At 38.9% G+C, this 19,539-nt stretch overlaps 1 protein-coding gene across 7 annotated transcripts in view; it reads left to right on the top strand.

Annotated features, from left to right (window-relative positions):
* HECTD1 (HECT domain E3 ubiquitin protein ligase 1) overlaps nucleotides 1-19,539 on the top strand; it is a 100,643-nt gene that overhangs the window by 40,457 nt on the left and 40,647 nt on the right. For all 7 annotated transcript variants that reach the window (XM_056134463.1, XM_056134465.1, XM_056134466.1 and 4 more), the window contains exons 11-17: nucleotides 8,931-9,069; nucleotides 9,251-9,421; nucleotides 14,070-14,292; nucleotides 14,800-15,063; nucleotides 15,251-15,327; nucleotides 17,038-17,172; nucleotides 18,379-18,525. In XM_056134463.1, the coding sequence (XP_055990438.1) occupies nucleotides 8,931-9,069; nucleotides 9,251-9,421; nucleotides 14,070-14,292; nucleotides 14,800-15,063; nucleotides 15,251-15,327; nucleotides 17,038-17,172; nucleotides 18,379-18,525 (1,156 nt within the window). The remainder of the gene's footprint in view (nucleotides 1-8,930; nucleotides 9,070-9,250; nucleotides 9,422-14,069; nucleotides 14,293-14,799; nucleotides 15,064-15,250; nucleotides 15,328-17,037; nucleotides 17,173-18,378; nucleotides 18,526-19,539) is intronic.

Consider the following 19,539-nt stretch of genomic DNA (forward strand, 5'->3'; position numbering starts at 1 on the left):
ATTTAGTGAGGAAAGTATGCCAATTTCCATTTTTAAGAATGATTTGAGGATTTAATAATAAAAAGGTAATGTAAGGAAGGAAAGATTTGGAAATTATTATTAACTTCTGATGATCTGATTTAAAAGACACAGGACAGTGGGGAAGGTACTTACTTGCCTTGCACATAGCCAACCCGAGTTTGATTCTTGGCACCATATGTGGTCCTCTAAGCCTGCCAGGAATGACCTCTGTTGATAGAGCCAGAAATAAGCCCTGAGCACTGCCAGTGTGGCCAAAAAAACTAACAACAACAAAAAAGACGCAAATTTGGGGGACGGAGTGATAGTATAGTGGGTAGGGCATTTGCCTTGTATATGGCCAACCCAGGTTTGATCCCTATCATCCTATGTGGTCCCCCAAGTACCACCAGGAGGAATTCCTGAGTACAGATTCAGGAGTAATCCCTGAGCATTGCCAGGTGTAGCCCCAAGACCAAAAAAATGGGAAAAAAAAATTACCTGAGAGTTCAGTGGATAAGGTGCTTGTCTTGCATGAAATAGACCCTGCTTTAATTCCCAGCACCCAGTAGTGTTCTCCAAACTATGCGAGGTGTGGCCCAAAACCCTCACCTCTCCAAAATATTCCAAGAACTAGATTTTAGAGTTTTTGTCGAGCTCTGTGAACAACTCTATAAAAGTGGCGGGGGGGGGGGGGGGTTGGTTAGTTGGTTTTTTTGAATTTTGGGCTCATACCCAGCGATGCTCAGTGGTTATTCCTGCTCTGTGCTCAGGAATCACTCCTGGAGGTACTTGGGGCACCATATGGGATGCTGGGGATTGAACCTGAGTCTGTGTGTACAAGGCAAACGTCCTACCTGCTGTACTATCACTCCGGTCCCTTTATAAAAGTTTTGGTAAGTACATGGGGCTGGAGTGATAATACAGTGAGCAGATCTCTTGCCCTGCAAAGAGTAAGCTCTAAGCATGATGGATATGACCATCTCCACTCCCCTAACTCCCCAGGAAAAAATAGTACAGTTTTGATAAGCACAGCAATATGTATATTTTAGCTTTGTGGTGGCTTTTTGAGTATGAAATGGTCATGGGGGGAATTACACAAACAAGTGAGACTGAGCTCCTGCTGACTGTGCCCTTATGAACGGTTGAGGAAGATAAGTGACTTTATTATTATTATTATTATTATTTGCTTTTTGGGTCACACCCAGCAATGCACAGGGGTTCCTCCTGGCTCTGCACTCAGGAATTTTCCCTGGCGGTGCTCAGGGGACCATATGGGATGCTGGGAATCGAACCCGGGTTGGCCACGTGCAAGGCAAATGCCCTACCCACTGTGCTATTGCTCCAGCCCCCAAGATAAGTGACTTTAGAATAAGTGATAGATTATCTGTATTACAAGAGCTCATAATCAGGGGCTGGAGCGATAGCATAGCAGGTAGGGTGTTTGCCTTGCACGCAGCTGACCTGGGTTCAATTCCCAGCATCCCATAATGTCCCTTGAGCATTGCCAAGAGTGATTCCTGAGTGCAAAGCTAGGAGTAACCCTTGTGCATTGCGAGGTGTGACCCAAAATCCAAAAAAAAAAAGTTCATAATCAGAGTTCTAGCTTTGTAGACAATTTAACTACTAGTTTATCTGGGCAAGCTAGAGATAGTTTTATGTCACACACATGGCCTGATTGTGGTGTTTACACATTTGACCATAGAATCGCACATCTTATGTGGTGCTTTCTTTAGTGATGGTGCTTGCATAAAGGTTGCTGGATGTTTTACTCCTCTGAGCAGTACTCGCAGTGTGCTAGAGATCTGCTGATGTGCTCAGGATCCCAATCAACAGAACTTGTATATTCCTGGGTCAAACTTAGAGCTTCATACTATAAGGCAGATGCTTTACCTCTAAGCCTTTCTTGGGGCCTCAACAACCATAGATTTAAAAAAATGAATCTGGACAGGGAAGAGCCCCTTTTTGTTTCAAGGCGTTTTTACTCCATGATAATGAGTGTGTACTTTCTTTTAAATTTCATTTTTAAAAAGTTGTTCACAATTCTTTATTACATTCAATATTCCAACATCAATCCTACCACCATTATACCTTCCCACCACCATGATTTCAAAATTTTCTACCACCACCCAAGCCTGTTCCAAAGGCAGATTCTGAATTTTTTTTTTTTGCAGGGGGGTCACACCCAGCAATGCTCAGGGGTTATTTCTGCTTCTGCACTCAGGAATTACTCCTGGCAGTGCTTGGGGGACCATATGGAGTGCCTGGGATTGAACCTGGATTGGATGCGTGCAAGGCAAATGCCCTACCCTCTGTACTATTGCTCTGGCCCCAGATTCTAAATATTTTTTCACCAAAAATGATCCAAAATGGTTTCCTTAGAGGAAAGTGTGTGAGATTATTGTATCTCACCGTGGAGCCATTAAGACTTTGTATAAGAGATTACTATCATGTTGTTAAAAGTTGAGCCTTGTTTACTAATACTTTATTTTTATCAAGATTGGTTGCCTTCTGCTTTATACCCCATTGAATGTGGTATGCTACTCCTGATACATCAGTGGTGTAGATTATGAGGTGTTGCTCCAGGAATTCTAAAATTTTAAGTAGGGTGATAAAGCTGGAGTTGAATTTTTAACTGGATGGTGACTTTGGGGTCCTAAGGCATCTCAGCAGCTTTTTGCTCTCTTCCAAGATTTATTTGTGTCGTTGGATCATGGTCATTAATGAACTTTAATGAGGTAGTTCGCCAGAGGTAGTTCATTAGTGTGACTGCCAGGCTCCTGGAAGAACAGGGTGATGGGGTGGGGAGGAGGTCACTCATTCCTGACTCTGTGACAGCATGGAGATTTTGGTCACAAAATCCTCATACCTGAGTTTTTCAGCAGGCTCAGTCTCATGCATGAGGGGCTTATCCTAAGCCTGTCGAGATGTGAGCATGGCTGTGAGCATGGAAGTGATTCGGTTCTGGGGGTTTTCAGTTGCCTGGGCTCTGTTGGGGTAGGTAGTGGGCTCACCCATCCCCCTCTGTGGTGGCCTGGATGGACTCAGCCTGGCGCTGGATGTGGAGGCATCTCTGTAGCTTGTTGCTATCTTCCGGGATTTGTGAGTCTGGTGAGTGCATACTTTATCCTACAGTTAAAGAAGGATTATTAAAGATTTAGGACAGAATTTGTCAGTCAACTTGTGATTTATTAAGATCATCTTGGCAGCTTATTGAAGAAAAATACTGAAGGAGAGCAAGAATGAAACGACTACTTACTGATTCTGCAACATCAACTTCAGTCACTTGCAAGGGAACTTGATTGGTGGGAATAAACTTATGAGATTAATAAATGGGCTGTATAGGGAATTGGCAGTTCGTTAAATGAGGGATAGAAGTACAGAGGGGTTAATTATGCCAGTTCTTTACTGCCTTTATTTTGTAATTTGTAGGAAATATGCCAGTCTCTTCTAGAATAATTTGAGTATTTAATGTTGAAATGACATGGCTTATGTAATTATTTCCATCTAAGTGGTAAACTGAGATAAAGTTATTAAATTATCTTGCTCATGGTAGTATTGACATTTGGATCCAGTTGGAGCTGACTCCAGTTTGAACTCTTAAAATATGCTATTTCCATTGCCACAGTTAAATGTGTTGCTATTATTGTTACCTGGGAAATAAGGATCAAAAGTAAAATTATTTTCAGAGTCTTCAAAAATTTAAAACTATAGTCGGAAGCAACTATCCAATAGGAAATTATCCTCTATCGTGACTACTTTATAACTATCTGATGCTCTTACCAAGAAACAGTTCTACTCCAAATATATCTTAAGATCTTTTAATTGGCACAATAGCTATTCTGAAAATTTCGGACAAAATTTTACTTGTGCGTTTCTTTTTGTGTCAAACCCGGCGATGCACAGGGGTGACTTCTTGTTCTGCACTCAGGAATTACTCCTGGTGGTGCTCAGGGGACCATATGGGATGCTGGGAATCGATCCTGGGTTGGCTCTATGCTAGACAAACACCCTACCTGCTGTTGTATCGCTCCAGCCCAACTTGTGCATTTCTTAAGATGACTTTTTTTTTGTTGGAGTGGACCATTAACAACTATACCTCTGAAGCTATTTGGGGAAGAATAATACCCAGGTTCTTAAATGTTCACAGTGAATTATATTATTACCGTTCTTTTATTTAAAGCAGATTGCTTGCACTTTAATGTCAACTCATAATAACGGTATTTAGGGCACTTGAAATCTACAACAAAAACTACATGCTATAAGGTTTTCCTAAACCATAGTCTTAGGGGATGGGTTGGGGGGCAGGGCATGTGGGCCAATTTCCAGCCATACTAGGGTAGCGGTGTCACTAAGTTCAGTGATCAGGGTCATTGGTAGGGTATTGGTAGGGTATTGGTATTGGTATTGCTTAGGTAATACTGGGGGCCACCAGGGCTAACTGGTGTCATGTGATAACCAGGAACCAAAGCCAGGACCTTGTACATACATGGTCCCTGTGAACACTCTCGCTTGTTGTACTCGTACTCTTCATTCACTTCAGGGGAGATGGCCGCACATGCAGTGCTCTGGGGCTGTCTGAGGGTTCCTCTGGGCAATATTTGGCCATCTGGGCTAGAAAGTACAATGCTAAAGCCTGAGGATGCACTGCTGCTCAGTGTTCTGTAGTTTTAGGGAACTCTACGCTGCACCTGGTTCTGGGGAAACCATGCAATGCCAGGATTCAAGCTTGGTTCTGGGTTTGAATTTGGATTCAAATTCAGGGCATGCTCAGCCACACGTTCTAGGGGAAAAAAGGAAGCTCAGATAGAGAAGGGAGCACCAAATAAAGGGTGTTGGGAGGATCCTCCCAGGATGGGAGAAACATGCTGAAAGTAGACTATAGACCAAACATGATTGCCACTCAATGCCTGTCTTGCAAACCACAGGACCCAAAAGGACAGAGAGAGAACAAAGGGGAATACCCTGCCACATAGGCAGGGGGGGATGGGGAGGATGGGGGGTGGAGGGATTCTGGGACCCGTGGTGGTGGAGGATGGGCGCTGGTGGAGGGATGGGTACTTGATCATTGTATAACTGAAACCCAAGCACAAAAATTTGTAAGTCTAAAAAAAAAACAGTAATTTGAAATGATGAAATAAATGTTATACTACTGGGAAAAAAAGAAAATAAATCGAGAAATTACTGAAATAAAAAAAAATTCAGGGCATGCTTTGTGGACCTTTAAGCTATCTCCCTGGTAGTTGTCAGTTTTATGTGAACTAATCTTATCCTGTTATTGAATATTTATGTTCTTTTATCAACCCCTGGCAGCTACTATTCAGTTTCTATGAGTTTTAACTTGGTTCCCCCATGCCCCTGCCCACCCCCCACCCCCCAAATTACACATATATCAGGGCTGGAGAAATAGTGCAGCAGGTAGGGTGCTTCCCTTGCACGTTGCTGACCTAGGTTCGATCCCTAGCACCCCATATAGTCCCCCAAGAACTGTTGGAGTGATCCCTAAGCACAGAGCCAGGATTATGCCCTGAGCATCACTGTGTCTGTGTGTGTGTGTGTCTGTGTCTGTGTGTCTGTGTCCCATTCCATATTTACAGATACAGGAATACATGTTTTGTCTTTTTCTGATTTATTTTTACTTATTAGCATTATGCTTTCAAGAGGCTCATTGTTTTATAGACTTCAAAATAAATTCAGCCCCACCCCCCAAAAATTGGGAGCTGGAGAAGTAGTGCTGCACCAATGTTAATGTATTTTCTTTGCATTTGGTTAAGTTGGCTTGATCCCTGACACCATATATGACCCCTGAGCAAGTAGCCCCTGACTGCTGCCGGGTATGGCCCAAAAGAAAAGAAATTAGAATAGAGTAGAATGCATTCTAGGGGCCAGCAACATAGTACAAGGATTCAAGCCTGTGCCCTGTATGTGGCACCTCCCTGGTTTGCTCTGCAGCACCACCTAGTGCAGCCCCAGAGGTCTCTGAGCATTGTTAGGGCGGCCCTGGTTAATCCCTGGCACTGGCATCCCAGAGCCTGGCTGGCATCATAATCCACAGGCCCTTATATTGACCCACCAGCCTAGATGACCAAGTTTTACCAGATCCTACAGCCCCCTGAGCACTTTATGGAAGGCCCCTTCCTCCACAGAATTTCAAGTATTAAGTGACATACAACATTAATTAAGTCTTCTAACTATGTTTTTAATGGCAGGGATTAAACCCAGGTCCTCCATATGTAAAGCATGTGTAAAGCATATCCCTGACCCGAATTTTATTTTCATTTAATTTTTGACTTTTTGGGCCACATCTGGCTGTGCTCAGAAGTTGCTCCTACTCTGCGCTCAGGGATCACTCCTTGCAGGGCTCTGGGGATCATAAGGGGTTCTGGGGATCAAACCCAGGTCGACCAGCCTTTTGCAGGCAAGCACCTTACCCACTGTACTATCTCTCTGGCCCCTTTCTAGTCTTTTTAAAAATCACTTTTTCTACTATGGTTTGGTACTGTTCTTCCAGTACACAAGAAAGTGTTTAGATTCTTAGAAGTTAGGTACAGGGGATTCTTGTACCAAAAAAAAAAAATTCCCCCCAAATAACATTATTTTATAAAATAGAAAAGTCACATATTCACAGTTTTGTATTATAGTGTGAAACTGGCAAATTTTAGTGGGTTGGAGAGATAGATCCCTGGGTGCAGAGATTGGAGTAAATTCTGAACAGTACTGAATGTGGCCCCCAAACCTCTTCCCACCCCCTTACTCCCCAAAAAAGAAACCAAATTTTGTAGCATGCAGATTATTTATGCTCTGCTAGTTGAGAGATGAGTTTGAATTTAGGTTATGTAATTTATTTAGCCCTGTGATCTCAGTAGATTTTCTTCTCTAAAACTGTGCTAAAAAGTTCTCAACGTTATAAGGTTTGTTACATGGATTAAATAAAATATAATTTTTTTTAATATAGAAAAGATTTGTTGGTCATAGAATGTCAGATAAATAATATTATACTGTTTTAATAAAAATCGATACAAAATTATCATGAATACTGGTTTTATGGCCAAATGTAAACAAATATGTCATTAAAATACAGATATAAAATAAATATAAATAGCCATTAAAAATTGGGAGGGAGTAGTCCATTCCGGAAAGCTTTTCCTCCTTTTGCCTGCCACTTTCTGTAGTCTACTTGAATTTGCAATAAGGTAGCTTATTTAATCAAAGTATGGTATTATGAATTTTAGCTAGAGATCAGGAACCACATTGCTGTAGAAATAGTTATCAGACGCCTCTTTTGCGTTTCAGAGGTTTTTTGGTTCTGTTCTTTTGCCATCCATGTTGTTGGTGGGAGAAGAGATGCTGATCTCAGCTTTTTCCTTTGGGCTCCCTGCAGTGTTAGCAGAAGCTCCTATCCTGTGTCATTGGGCCTCCCAAATAAAAATTTGTCTTTCTGCGGAAAATAATCTCATGGGTAACAGTATTTAAAGCTTGATTCCTGAGATATTGTTAGGAACTTAGAACTTAGTAAATTAATTGGCTTTTATATTCTAGATGAATTTTCTCAAAATGTATCTGTGTATGACTCTGTTTGTTTTATGTTGTTTGTACTGCTTTTGTGGGGTAATTCCTTGTGCTCAGGCCCAGCTATGTTCACCACAAAGGGTATACTTAGAGGTGTTCTGGGCTGTGGAATAGAGTTCCGGACCTTGCACCTGCAAATCTTCCTCTTTTTTTTTTTTTAATTTCTTTTTCTTTTTCTTTTTTTTTTCCTTTCTTCCTTTTGAGCCATATCCTCTGACCCTTTAAGGTGATTGTGGGGGTTTTATTTTATTTAATTTATTTATTTATTTTGGAGGGATCTCCCAAGTATTGTTTGGGAGGCCCCTAGGACCCATACTGGTGATTTTCAGACAACTGGACTAGTGGTTCGGTGCTACTCAGGCTGGCATTACCTGGACCACACCCGGACATGCTTGGGGCGCCTCCTGAGTTAGGTGATGCTAGGATCCAGCCAGGGTCAGCTGCATCTATGGCAAGTGCCTTAACCCTAGTATTCTCTCTCATAAAATTGGAGCTAGTTTCTATAACTTGAGTCCCTTGTTCTCAGTAAAGCATTGGATGACTATTCAAGGGAAAACTAATACATTAAACATTGAGGTATTTGATAGAGTGCTAGAGTATTTTGTTTTCATTTATATGAGTCAACAGTTGCAGTGAATATAGGTCTTAAATTTTGTTAAGGGCACAAAATGCTTAATTTGAAATTTGGTTATATAAATGAATATTAGCATTTTTCTCTTTGGGATTTTGCAAAATTTCAGATTAAAGTTTATGCCATTTATTTTTTCTTAGCAATTTATTTACTTGATTTTCAGAAGTTATTACTACGTTAAGTAGTTATACTAATTCAATATAAATAGAAAAGTACATTTAAATTTGGGGAAAGGGAGAGATAGTACAGAGATAAGGCATTTGCCTTGCAAGTTGCCTATCCTAGTTTGATCCCTAGCACTACATAGGTATCCCCCTAGCACCATCAGGAGTGACCTTTGAACACAGGGCTAAGAGTCAAGTCAGAGCACTGCCAGGTGTGACCCAAATAACCCTCTACCACCCCCCCAAAAATAAGAATTGAAAAAGTGACTGGGGAATGTTGCTCAGTGGTAGAGCATTTGCCTTCCTTATGTGAGTCTCTGGGTTCAATTTCTGGGGGAAAAAAATAAAGATTTATTTATGCTGCCAAAAATAAAATTGTTTTGATAAAATCAGTATATTAATATAGATAACAAATGAAATTCAAAGACATAAACTATATTGCTAGTATTAAGTTTACCTTTTAGTATAATGTATAAAACTTTGGATACTTTTATTTCATTAATGCATATTATATATTTTTTTTTAATGCTTTATCATGACTTAAAATTCTTTGTTACTGTTTTTTCAAGGAAAGCAAGTCTTGCGCTGATTCGAAAAATGATTCATTTTTGTTCTGAAGCACTGTTGAAGGAAGTATGTGATTCTGATGTTGGTCACAATTTGCCTACAATACTAGTGGAAATCACTGCTACTGTCCTTGATCAAGAGGTCAGTTTTTCATCTTTTTTTCAAACTCCTATTGCTTTGATTTTTTTTTCATGGTAGCCAGTAAAATAATGTCACCTTTTCCCCAACTTCAGTAAATCATTTAGGTTTGCAAATTACTATTTTTTTAACTGTGGCAGATAAACTTATTTTTATTATTTTCTTTTCTCGTTTTCTTCCCCAGGATGATGATGATGGCCACTTGCTGGCTTTGCAGATCATAAGGGATTTGGTAGATAAAGGAGGTGATATTTTTTTGGATCAGCTAGCCAGACTTGGTGTAATTAGCAAAGTGTCAACTTTGGCAGGTCCTTCTTCTGATGACGAAAATGAAGAGGAATCAAAACCAGAAAAAGTAAGTCATTTTAATTGCTGTGGTTTTAGGAATAGCTTTTGTATTTTTTTTTTTAGGAAATCTAATTTCTAAGATGAAATCTAAAATGGGGTTTGACACAATAACGGAAATATGAAGTTGTATAATTTTTTAACTGAATCACTGTGAGATAGTTACAAAGCTTTCATGTTTGAATTTCAGTCATACAATGATCGAACAACCATCCCTCCACCAGTGCACATCTTGCACCATGAATGTCACCAGTATTCTCTCCCCCCACCATCCCAGCCCTCACCCTGCCTCTATGGCAGACAATTTCCCCCATACTCTCTCTCTACTTTTGGACATTATGGTTTGCAATACAGATACTGAGAGGCTGTCTCGTTTGGTCCTTTTTCTACTTTCAGCACATATCTCTTATCCCGAACGGTCCCTCCAACCATCATTGATTTAGTGATCCCTTCTCTGTTCCAGCTGCCTTCTACCCCAGCTCATGAGGCAGGCTTCCAACTATGGAGAAATATTCCTGTCCCTTGTGTCTACTGCCCTTGGGTATCAGTCTTATTTTATATTCCACAAATGAGTGCAGTCCTTCTATGTCTGTCCCTCTCTTTCTGACTCATTTCACTGAGCATGATACTCTCCATGAACATTTATTTATAAGCAAATATCATGACTTCTTCACCTTTCCTAACAGCTGCATAGTATTCCATTGTGTAGATGTACCAAAGTTTCTTTAACCAGTTGTCTGTTCTTAGGCAAGTGGTGTAAATTTTAACTCAATTTTCTTAGAAAACGTTGATAAATTTTAAAACTTACAGAAAAGTTAGAAATATAGAATACCAGTATTTCCTCTACTAAATTCACTATTGATATATATACACATATATATATATATATTTTTTTTCTTTTTGGGCCATACCCAGCGGTGCTCAGGGGTTACTCCTGGCTCTGCACTCAGGAATCACTCCTGGTTGTGCTTGGGGGGGGATCATATGGGATGCTGGGGATCGAACTTGGGTCAGCTGCATGCAAGGCAAATGCCCTCCCTTCTGTACTATCGCTCTGGCCCCAACTACTGACATTTTTTTTTTCTTTTTTGGGTCACACCCAGCAGTGCTCGGGTTACTCCTGGCTTTGCACTTAGGAATTACTCCTGGCGGTGCTTCGAGGGGGATCATATGGGATGCCGGGGATCGAACCCAGGTTGGCCGCGTGCAAGACAAACACCTACCTGCTGTGCTATCGCTCCGGCCCCAACTACTGACATTTTTGTTCTGTTTGTTTTATCCTTTGTGCTGACACCTATGTGTGTGTATATGCATTTATGTACATTTTAAATATGATTTTAAAAAAATATCCACATCATGGTCCTCTGTTACTCTAAAAACATCACCAACTGGGGGTGCTGGAGAGATTGTATAGTGGGGTAGGGCTCAGGATCACTCCTTTTGTACTCGGGACCATATGGGATTCTGGAGATCAAATCCAGGTCACCCATATGCAAAGCAGTTATCCTCCCTGCTGTAGAATCTCTCTGGCCCTGAATTTTTTTTTTTAATTTTAAAATATGATACATTTTTGGAAAGTTTAAATGTACTTTATTCCTACACACACATTTGCCATGCACATGCCAACTTTATATGTTCATGGTGAATAGCCTTGATATTTAAGTACCAACAAAATTTTGGAATTTTTTTATTCAAAAAGTATGCAGATACTGTTTTTAAGTTGTATTTTTGTGTGTTCTAAAACAGGGCTTAAACTTTTTCTATTCATGACCTCATTTTGCTCCAGTAATGCAACAAGGGTGCGCCACCTTGGATTTATCATGTGTTTGATTTCGAATTGAGTTTTGGTCATTACATGTTCAGAAACCTTTTACTGTTGCCAAGCTTTTCATGATTGCATAGTCCATTTATATAACCACAAAGGAACTCATGACCCAAATTTTTGTTTTAAGGGGCTAGATTCTAAAATACGTATTTTTCAACCTTTTTATACCTGCAGACCAGTGAAAATAGGAATAGTTCAGAGACCACCAAGAAAAAAATAAAATATTTAAAAATATTTATGGATTAATAGTTATCGGTTGATATTTATATTAGTACCATGTGTTAAGTAGCAGTAACTTTTTCACATACTACAGGAGATTTCTGTGGACACATGATTGAAAACCACTGTTCTCAAATTATGATTGTCAGGGATGTGACTCAGTGATGAAGCCCAGGCCTTACAGACATGATCCCTCATACTGTCAAAAAGTGTGTTTAATATTAAGATACATATTTAAAATATTTATGATCTTATGTTCATAGGAATGATCCAACATATTTGGTTTAATTGGCTAAGATAGGGCCTTACGTTTACTCTTCTTGGGAGGGGCGACAGGTTGGGCCAAAACTCGTGGTGTATAGGGTGTACTTCTGGCTCTGTGCTCAGAGGTCATGCTCAGAGGAACATATAATGTGTCAGGATTGAACTGGGGTTGGCTATGTGCAAGGCAAATGCCTTAACCTCTGTACTGTCTATCCTGTCCCATTATCATTTATCTTCAGAAAGAAAGATTCCCTGTGACTGGCTTGCACCACTAGGTTTGCTGCCATGGATCTAGTTTGAACATGCTTTTTTACAAACTAGTCCTGAAGGAGTGCTGGAGATAGTACAGTGAGTAGGGAGATTGCTTTGCATACAGCTGACCTGGGTTTGATTCCTTACACCTCATGTACCTCAAGCTCCACCAGGAATGACCCGTGAACACAGAGCCAGGTGCAAGCACCCTGAGTGTGGCCTGGAAACAAACAAAAAGCCAAGTTTGTCCTGGAAATATGGTCAGTGTTCCAAGACAATTAACAGGTTATGTGTAGGCCTAGTCTATTAGTAATTTGTGTGTTGATCTAAGGCATTATTCATATGAATTTATTAATATTTTTATGACTTGTTTGATCTTTTAAAAGAATTAGTTGGGTGCTTGCTTCAGCAACATGTATACCACATGGGCCCGGTGAGGGAGTGTGGGAGTCTGGCGCACGATTGGAGGGCACTGGAGGCTGTGGGCCATGTCTTCGAAATCAAAAATCAATGAAACAATTACTTCAGTCAAATAAATATTGAACTACTGGCAACTATAGTTAAATATGTTTTTGTTCAAGATGCATTAATTCAAAATTTGATAGTTGTACTTTAAGAATACTTAGGAATATTTTATGGATTAAAGACCTCAACATCAGACCAGAAACCATAAGGTACATTGAAGATAAAGTTGGCAAAACCCTCCATGACATTGAAGCTAATGGTATCTTCAAAGATGCCACGCCACTGGCCGAGCTTCTGCACCTCCAAAGAAACAGTGACCAAAATACAAAGACAGTCTACAGAATGGGAAAGGATATTCACCGAATACACATCTGACAAGGGGTTGATATCCAGGATATACAAAATACTGGTTAAACTCCACAAGAAGAAAACATCCAACCCCATCCAAAAATGGGGCAATGAAATGAACAGAAACTTTCTCAAAGAAGAAATCCGAATGGCAAAAAAGCACATGAGAAAATGCTCTACATCGTTAATCATCAGGGAGATGCAGATCAAAACCACAATGAGATACCATCTCACACCTCAGAGACTGGCCCACATTCAAAAGAGCAAAAGCAACCGATGCTGGCGTGGATGTGGCGAGAAAGGGACACTCCTTCACTGTTGGTGGGAATGTCCACTGGTTCAGCCCTTCTGGAAAACAGTATGGACGATTCTCAAAAAATTAGAAATTGAGCTCCCATTTGACCCAGCAATACCACTCCTGGGAATATATCCCAGAGAGGCAAAAATGTATAGTCGAAGTGACATCTGCACTTGTTTGTTCATTGCAGCACTCTTTACAATAGCCAGAAACTGGAAGAAACCTGAATGCCCAAGAACAGATGACTGGTTAAAGAAACTTTGGTACATCTACACAATGGAGTACTATGTAGCTCTTAGAAAAGATGAAGTCATGAAATTTACATACAAGTGGTACAATATGGAAAGTATCATGCTAAGCGAAATGAGTCAGAAAGAGAGGGATAGACATAGAAAGATTGCATTCATCTGGGGGATATAAAGTAACAAAGTATGAGATTAATACCCAAGAATAGCTGAGATCAGCACCAGGAGGATTACTCCATAACTTAGAGGCCAGCCGGATATCCTAGAGGAAAGGGCAGTTCAGATAGAGAAGGGAGCACCAAATAAAGGATGTTTGGAGGATCTTCCCAGGAGGGGAGATGCATGTCGAAAGTAGACTATGGACTGAACATGTTTGCCACTTAATGCCTCTTTTGCAGACCACAACACCCAAAAGGAGAGAGAGAACACAGGGGATTGCCCTGCCACAGAGACAGGGGGGATGGGGGGATGGGGGTGGGAGGGATATTATCCATGGTGGTGGAAAATGGGCACTGGTGGAGGGATGGGTATCTGATCATTGTATAATTGAAACCAAAGCACAAAAAATTGTAAATCTACAACTTTAAAAAAAAATAAAATAAAATAAAGGGAAAAAAAAAAAGAGAGAGAGACTGCTTTAGACTTCAATAAAATAAAAGGGTTCTTTAAATTACAAAATAAAAAAGAATACTTAGGAATATTTTAAGTAGAAAATTGTTTTCCACGTTTTATTACCTTTTAGGAAGATGAACCACAGGAAGATGCTAAAGAATTGCAGCAAGGTAAACCGTATCACTGGAGAGACTGGTCAATCATTAGAGGAAGGGATTGCTTGTATATATGGAGTGATGCAGCAGCCTTGGAATTATCTAATGGCAGTAATGGATGGTTCAGATTTATCTTGGATGGAAAACTTGCCACCATGTATTCAAGTGGTAGTCCTGAAGGTGGATCGGATAGTTCAGGTAATATTTTGTTTCTGATAATAATGTTTTATTAGATTTTATAATTTTTATGATTTTCTCACGTTTTTGAACATTGTCAAAAGATGTAGCTAATGCTTAATGATCAGTATAGTGGGTAAGGCATCTGCCTTGCATGTACCCAACCCGGGTTCAAAGTGTGACACCCCTTGTGATCCCCTGAGCACACCAGAAATGATCCCTGAGTGTAGGAGCATAGCTGGTTGTGGCCCAAAAACCAGAAAAGAAGGAGAGAGGGAAGGGGAGGGAAGGTAGAAGGGGAAGGGGAAGGAGAAAGGTAAGGGGAGGAGAAAAAAATATGCCTGTGAGAATGCTTTTTGCTAAGCAAATATGTTGAACAAACTGGTAAGAGTATCCCAAAGGGGGAAAAAATGATAATTATTCTTTTTAAAATATTAAATTGATATTCCAACAAGTAGTTGCTTTATTTTTCTAAAAATGGGTATTTGAAAGGAGTGAGATTTTAACATCATCATTTTGTCTTTATAGAAAGCAGAAGTGAATTCCTGGAGAAATTACAAAGAGCTCGAGGTCAAGTCAAGCCGTCTACTTCAAGTCAGCCTATACTCTCAGCGCCAGGACCTGCGAAACTTACTGTGGGGAATTGGTCACTAACATGTTTGAAAGAAGGAGAAATTGCTATTCATAATTCAGATGGTCAGCAAGCAACAATATTGAAAGAAGATTTACCTGGTTTTGTGTTTGAATCTAATAGAGGAACCAAACATTCATTTACTGCAGAAACTTCTCTGGGTGAGTATGTATGTATGTAAGATTAGTAAATAAGAATATGGAACAGGAATTTAGCTCAGTGGCAAAGTGCAGAGAAAGCTGGATTCAATTACCAGTAACACACACATGTGCAGGCACACAAAAAGAAGTCATGCGTATATTAAATTATAAAATATGTTCTGTTGAAATGTCTCTTTTTTCTTTTAAGGTTCAGAATTTGTGACTGGCTGGACTGGCAAAAGAGGCAGAAAACTGAAATCCAAGTTAGAAAAAACAAAGCAAAAGGTGACATTTGTTGGAATGTGGATTCTTTTTTTATTAATATAGTTAAAATTTCAACGCAAGATTGCAGCTGTCAAAAAAATAAGCCATATCATAAATTGCCTGAATCTAACATTTTAGCATTTTTCCTGTGTGTTCATCATTTCTTTTTTTCTTGTTGTTGTTTGGTTGGTTTATGGTGGGGGTAGGGGGGGCTTTCCTTTCTTTGCTCAGGGGTTAGTGGTTCTGAACTGAGAAATTGCTTTGGGGGATCACATGGGATACTGGGGATTGAACCCAGGTCAGCCACATGTAATATAAGCTACCTACCCACTGTACTATCCTCTTTCATTTTTTTGATTGGACAGAATTTGTCTCCAATTCTGAAGAAGCAAAACAAAACATAAAGCTGCAAAAAGTATACATCTATCTTAGATGAAGTCACTAGATTCAGAAAGATGCAGCGACAATGTATTAGTGACTTTACCTACCAAGTCACAGTATTAATTATTAATTTCAGCCAATTAACCATTTAGCATACATAACTTTTTTTTTGTTATTCTTAATTGAAGTAGAGCATAAGGATACTATATAAAGTTTCAGGTGCTGTACACATTAAAAAAATGTAACCAGTATATTTTTATCTCTCAGTAATTCTTTTTTTGGTTTTGGGGCTGGAGGTGCTTAGGACTCTGAGCTCTTGGCAGGACTCAGCACCCCTATGGGTGCTGGGGAGAACTCAGGTCAGCGGCATGCAAAGCAAGCACCTTATTTGCTGTATGCTTCAGCCATATCATTTATTCCTGCATTTTGTTTCTTTTATTTTGTCTTTTTCTTCTATGTTGTTGCTATGGTACCAGTGTATACATTTGATACTATTGGGTAGGGCTGAGGATGTGAGGAGGTGGTAGTCAGACCTTTTCCAGCTTTGTTCATGACTTACTCCTGGCTCTGCTCAGGAATCTTTTTTGGCACTTCTTGTCATATGGTGCTGGTGATCAAATCCAGGTCAGCTGGGTACAGAAGTTCCTTACCCACTATACTATCTTACTGATCCTTTATTTTTCATTTACATAAAATTATATGTCTAAATTTGTTATTTGAATATATATCTTTTTTAAAAATAACAGATTAATTATATAAGATATAAGACCTAGTACATATATGGATTATTCTCTCAAAATATGTGTTTGTATGGATAGTAATTTTGACCCAGATTCACAGCCTTTCTCTCATGGTTACATATGTAAACATGAGGCTCATACATACTTTAAATTGTTTAAGTAGAGAAATAAACCAATCCAAAGTATAATGTAGAATGACAAGAGGGTCATCTTTGGTGTTTTTATTTATTTGCTTATTTGTATTTCTTATTTGTGTTGGTTCACCAGATTGCTTAAAAACTTTTTAAAAGTAGTTATTTTATTTTTTTACAGCTTATTTTAATTTAGCTTAAGTGAAAAGTTCCTGTTTGGTATATGTATGCAAAGTTTACTCAGAAATTGTAATTATGAGCACTTTCATAATGCTGAAGTCTAATAGATTTACTCTAGTAAAGTACTATTTCAGCCACTGTCTCTTTTTGACATGAACAGAAAATAAGCATTTTGTTTTAGAAATTGATTATGGCATGAGCATCTTCTAAAAATTACAAAGAAATACATGTAAAAGGGGAAAGTTGGTAACATTACTGATTTTAGTGAAAATTCACGTTTGCTACTTTTATTTTGCTAGGTCCGAACTATGGCTCGAGATTTATATGATGACCACTTTAAAGCTGTTGAAAGTATGCCTCGTGGGGTAGTGGTAACTCTCAGAAATATAGCAACTCAATTAGAATCATCTTGGGAACTTCATACTAATAGACAAGTAAGTTAACCTCTAGATGGTGCACTCTGATCTTGGAATCATATTTCTTTGTAACGTTTATATTTTGATATTTAGGGAGCAGCATACTAACACCCATGCATTACATTTGGTCTGCTACCTGGTTTTAAAATAATTTTCTTATTATTTGGCAATACCTGCCTATGCTCAGGGCTTAATCCTGGCTTTGTACTTGGGGATCTTGGGGGTGCTTGGGAACTGTCAGAATGCTGGGATTGAACCTGGGTCAGCTTGCAGGGCAAGCCCCTTTCTACTGTTCTTCCCATCCAATAATTATATTTTGTTTGGTTTTGGTTTTGGGCCACACCCAAGCAGTGCCCAGGGCTTACTCCTACCTCTGCACTCAGGATTTACCCCTTGGCAGTACTCAGAGATGCCAGTAATTGAACCCAGGTCTGCTGTGTGCGAAACAAGCACCCTTCCTGCTGTACTATCTTTCTGTCTCTAATTATGTTTCTGTAACTGGCTAAATTTTTTCATAATTTTATAGCACATAAAAGTTAAGTGAAAATATGCCTATTTATTCACTTTTTGGGTTTTTGGACCCCTCCCCCTGGTGATCACAATCTGCTTTGGGGCTGTTTCTGGCTCTGTGTGTGGGGAATCTATTCTAGGCATGTTGTGTCCGCTAGTGAACTGATGTCCACATACACAGCCAGTGCGGTAAACTCTGTGCTATCTCTTTGGCCCTAGAATTTATGTACTGTCATTATCTTAAGTTTTTTTTACTTACAACCCTGCTTTATATTTATTTATATATTGTCAGTGCCTGGGTTTTTTGTTTGTTTGTTTGTTTGTTTTGCTTTTTGCTTTTTGGGTCACACCTGGTGATGCACAGGGGTTACTCCTGGCTCTGCACTCAGGAGTTACTCCTGGCGATGCACAGGGGACCATATGGGATGCTGGAAATTGAACCTGGGTCGGCCGCGTACAAGGCAAACGCCCTACCCACTGTACTATCTCTCCAGCCCCAGTGCCTGCTTTTTGATGGCTTCAGTCGCCGATCTAAATAGGTGTGACATTATACAGCTCAAAATATATCCAGTTGGCCCTTTACAGAAATGTTTGCCGACTCCAGTAGAGATTATTCACATTAATAATTAAATTATTTGTGCTAGTTGCATTTTTGAAAATGAAGTATTTTTATTTATGTTTTAATTGTCTTTATTACAATTTTTTATCTCTCAGTGTATTGAAAGTGAGAACACCTGGCGAGATTTGATGAAGACAGCTTTAGAAAATTTAATAGTACTTTTAAAGGATGAAAACACAATATCACCATATGAAATGTGTAGTAGTGGCTTGGTGCAAGCACTACTTACTGTTTTAAACAATGTAAGTATATGAAGTATTAATAAAATATTACGAAACAAGGCATACTGTTTTAGTGATAGAAATTATTGGTAGCTGAATTTTTGTCAGTGCACTGTTTACTTGTTTTGACCAGAAATAATAAAAATCTGAGTAGGAAATACTAATTAAATTTTATGCAGACTTTAAATTGTGTCATTAATTTGGACCACTTGAATTTCAGTTTTTCTCATAATATATGAAAAATATGCTACATTAATCTGTGGTACTAAAATTATGTGCATAATTATAAATTTACGTAACATAAAATTTGAGAAATGACTAAGAATATTATGTGACTATTTTACAATTATTTACTAAGGACCTTATATTTCTCTAGTCTGTACATGTCTTCAATATCTTCATTGTTAGAAAAGAATTTCTTTCTGTTACAACAATTTCATATATATAGGAATTTAAAATAAAAAGTGAAAGTTTCCTGACTAGGGATATGACTTAGCTGGAAGGCCACATGCTTTGCATGTTTGAGACACTAATTTCAATCCCCAGCATTGCCCCAGTTCTCAAAAAATAGCAAAAGTAAAATAAGCTAAAGTGAAAGTTGATTCTCACCCTATTTTGGTTTTTTTTTTTTTTTTTTTGCCATTTCAATTTCTTAATCATCCTATGTAGTAATATCCTCTTAAGATGCACTGTAAGGGAACACAGGTGTGTCTGTTTAGAGTGCATGTCTTACATGGGAGAGGCCATAGGCCCAGTTCTTAACAGTATAACAATTTAATTTGAATTTTAGCAGCCTTATTTTCTTGTTTAATGTTATCATTTTCACTTATTCTTATTGAAATTGTTGGTTTTTTATGGTATATCATATAGTAATAGCTGAAATGATTATTATGATATTCCAATTTTATTTTCTCTAATACTTAAGATAGTCTGGTCAAGTAGAAAATATTCATGTTATACTGTAAAATGAAAAACGATCATTTCTAAATAATCTGAAATTCACTTTGTCTTATACTTGGCAAAAAGAAAATGTTG

This window comes from Sorex fumeus, unplaced genomic scaffold, assembly GCF_029834395.1.
Source record: "Sorex fumeus unplaced genomic scaffold, SorFum_2.1 ptg000098l, whole genome shotgun sequence".
Classification (NCBI taxonomy): Eukaryota; Metazoa; Chordata; class Mammalia; order Eulipotyphla; family Soricidae; genus Sorex; species Sorex fumeus.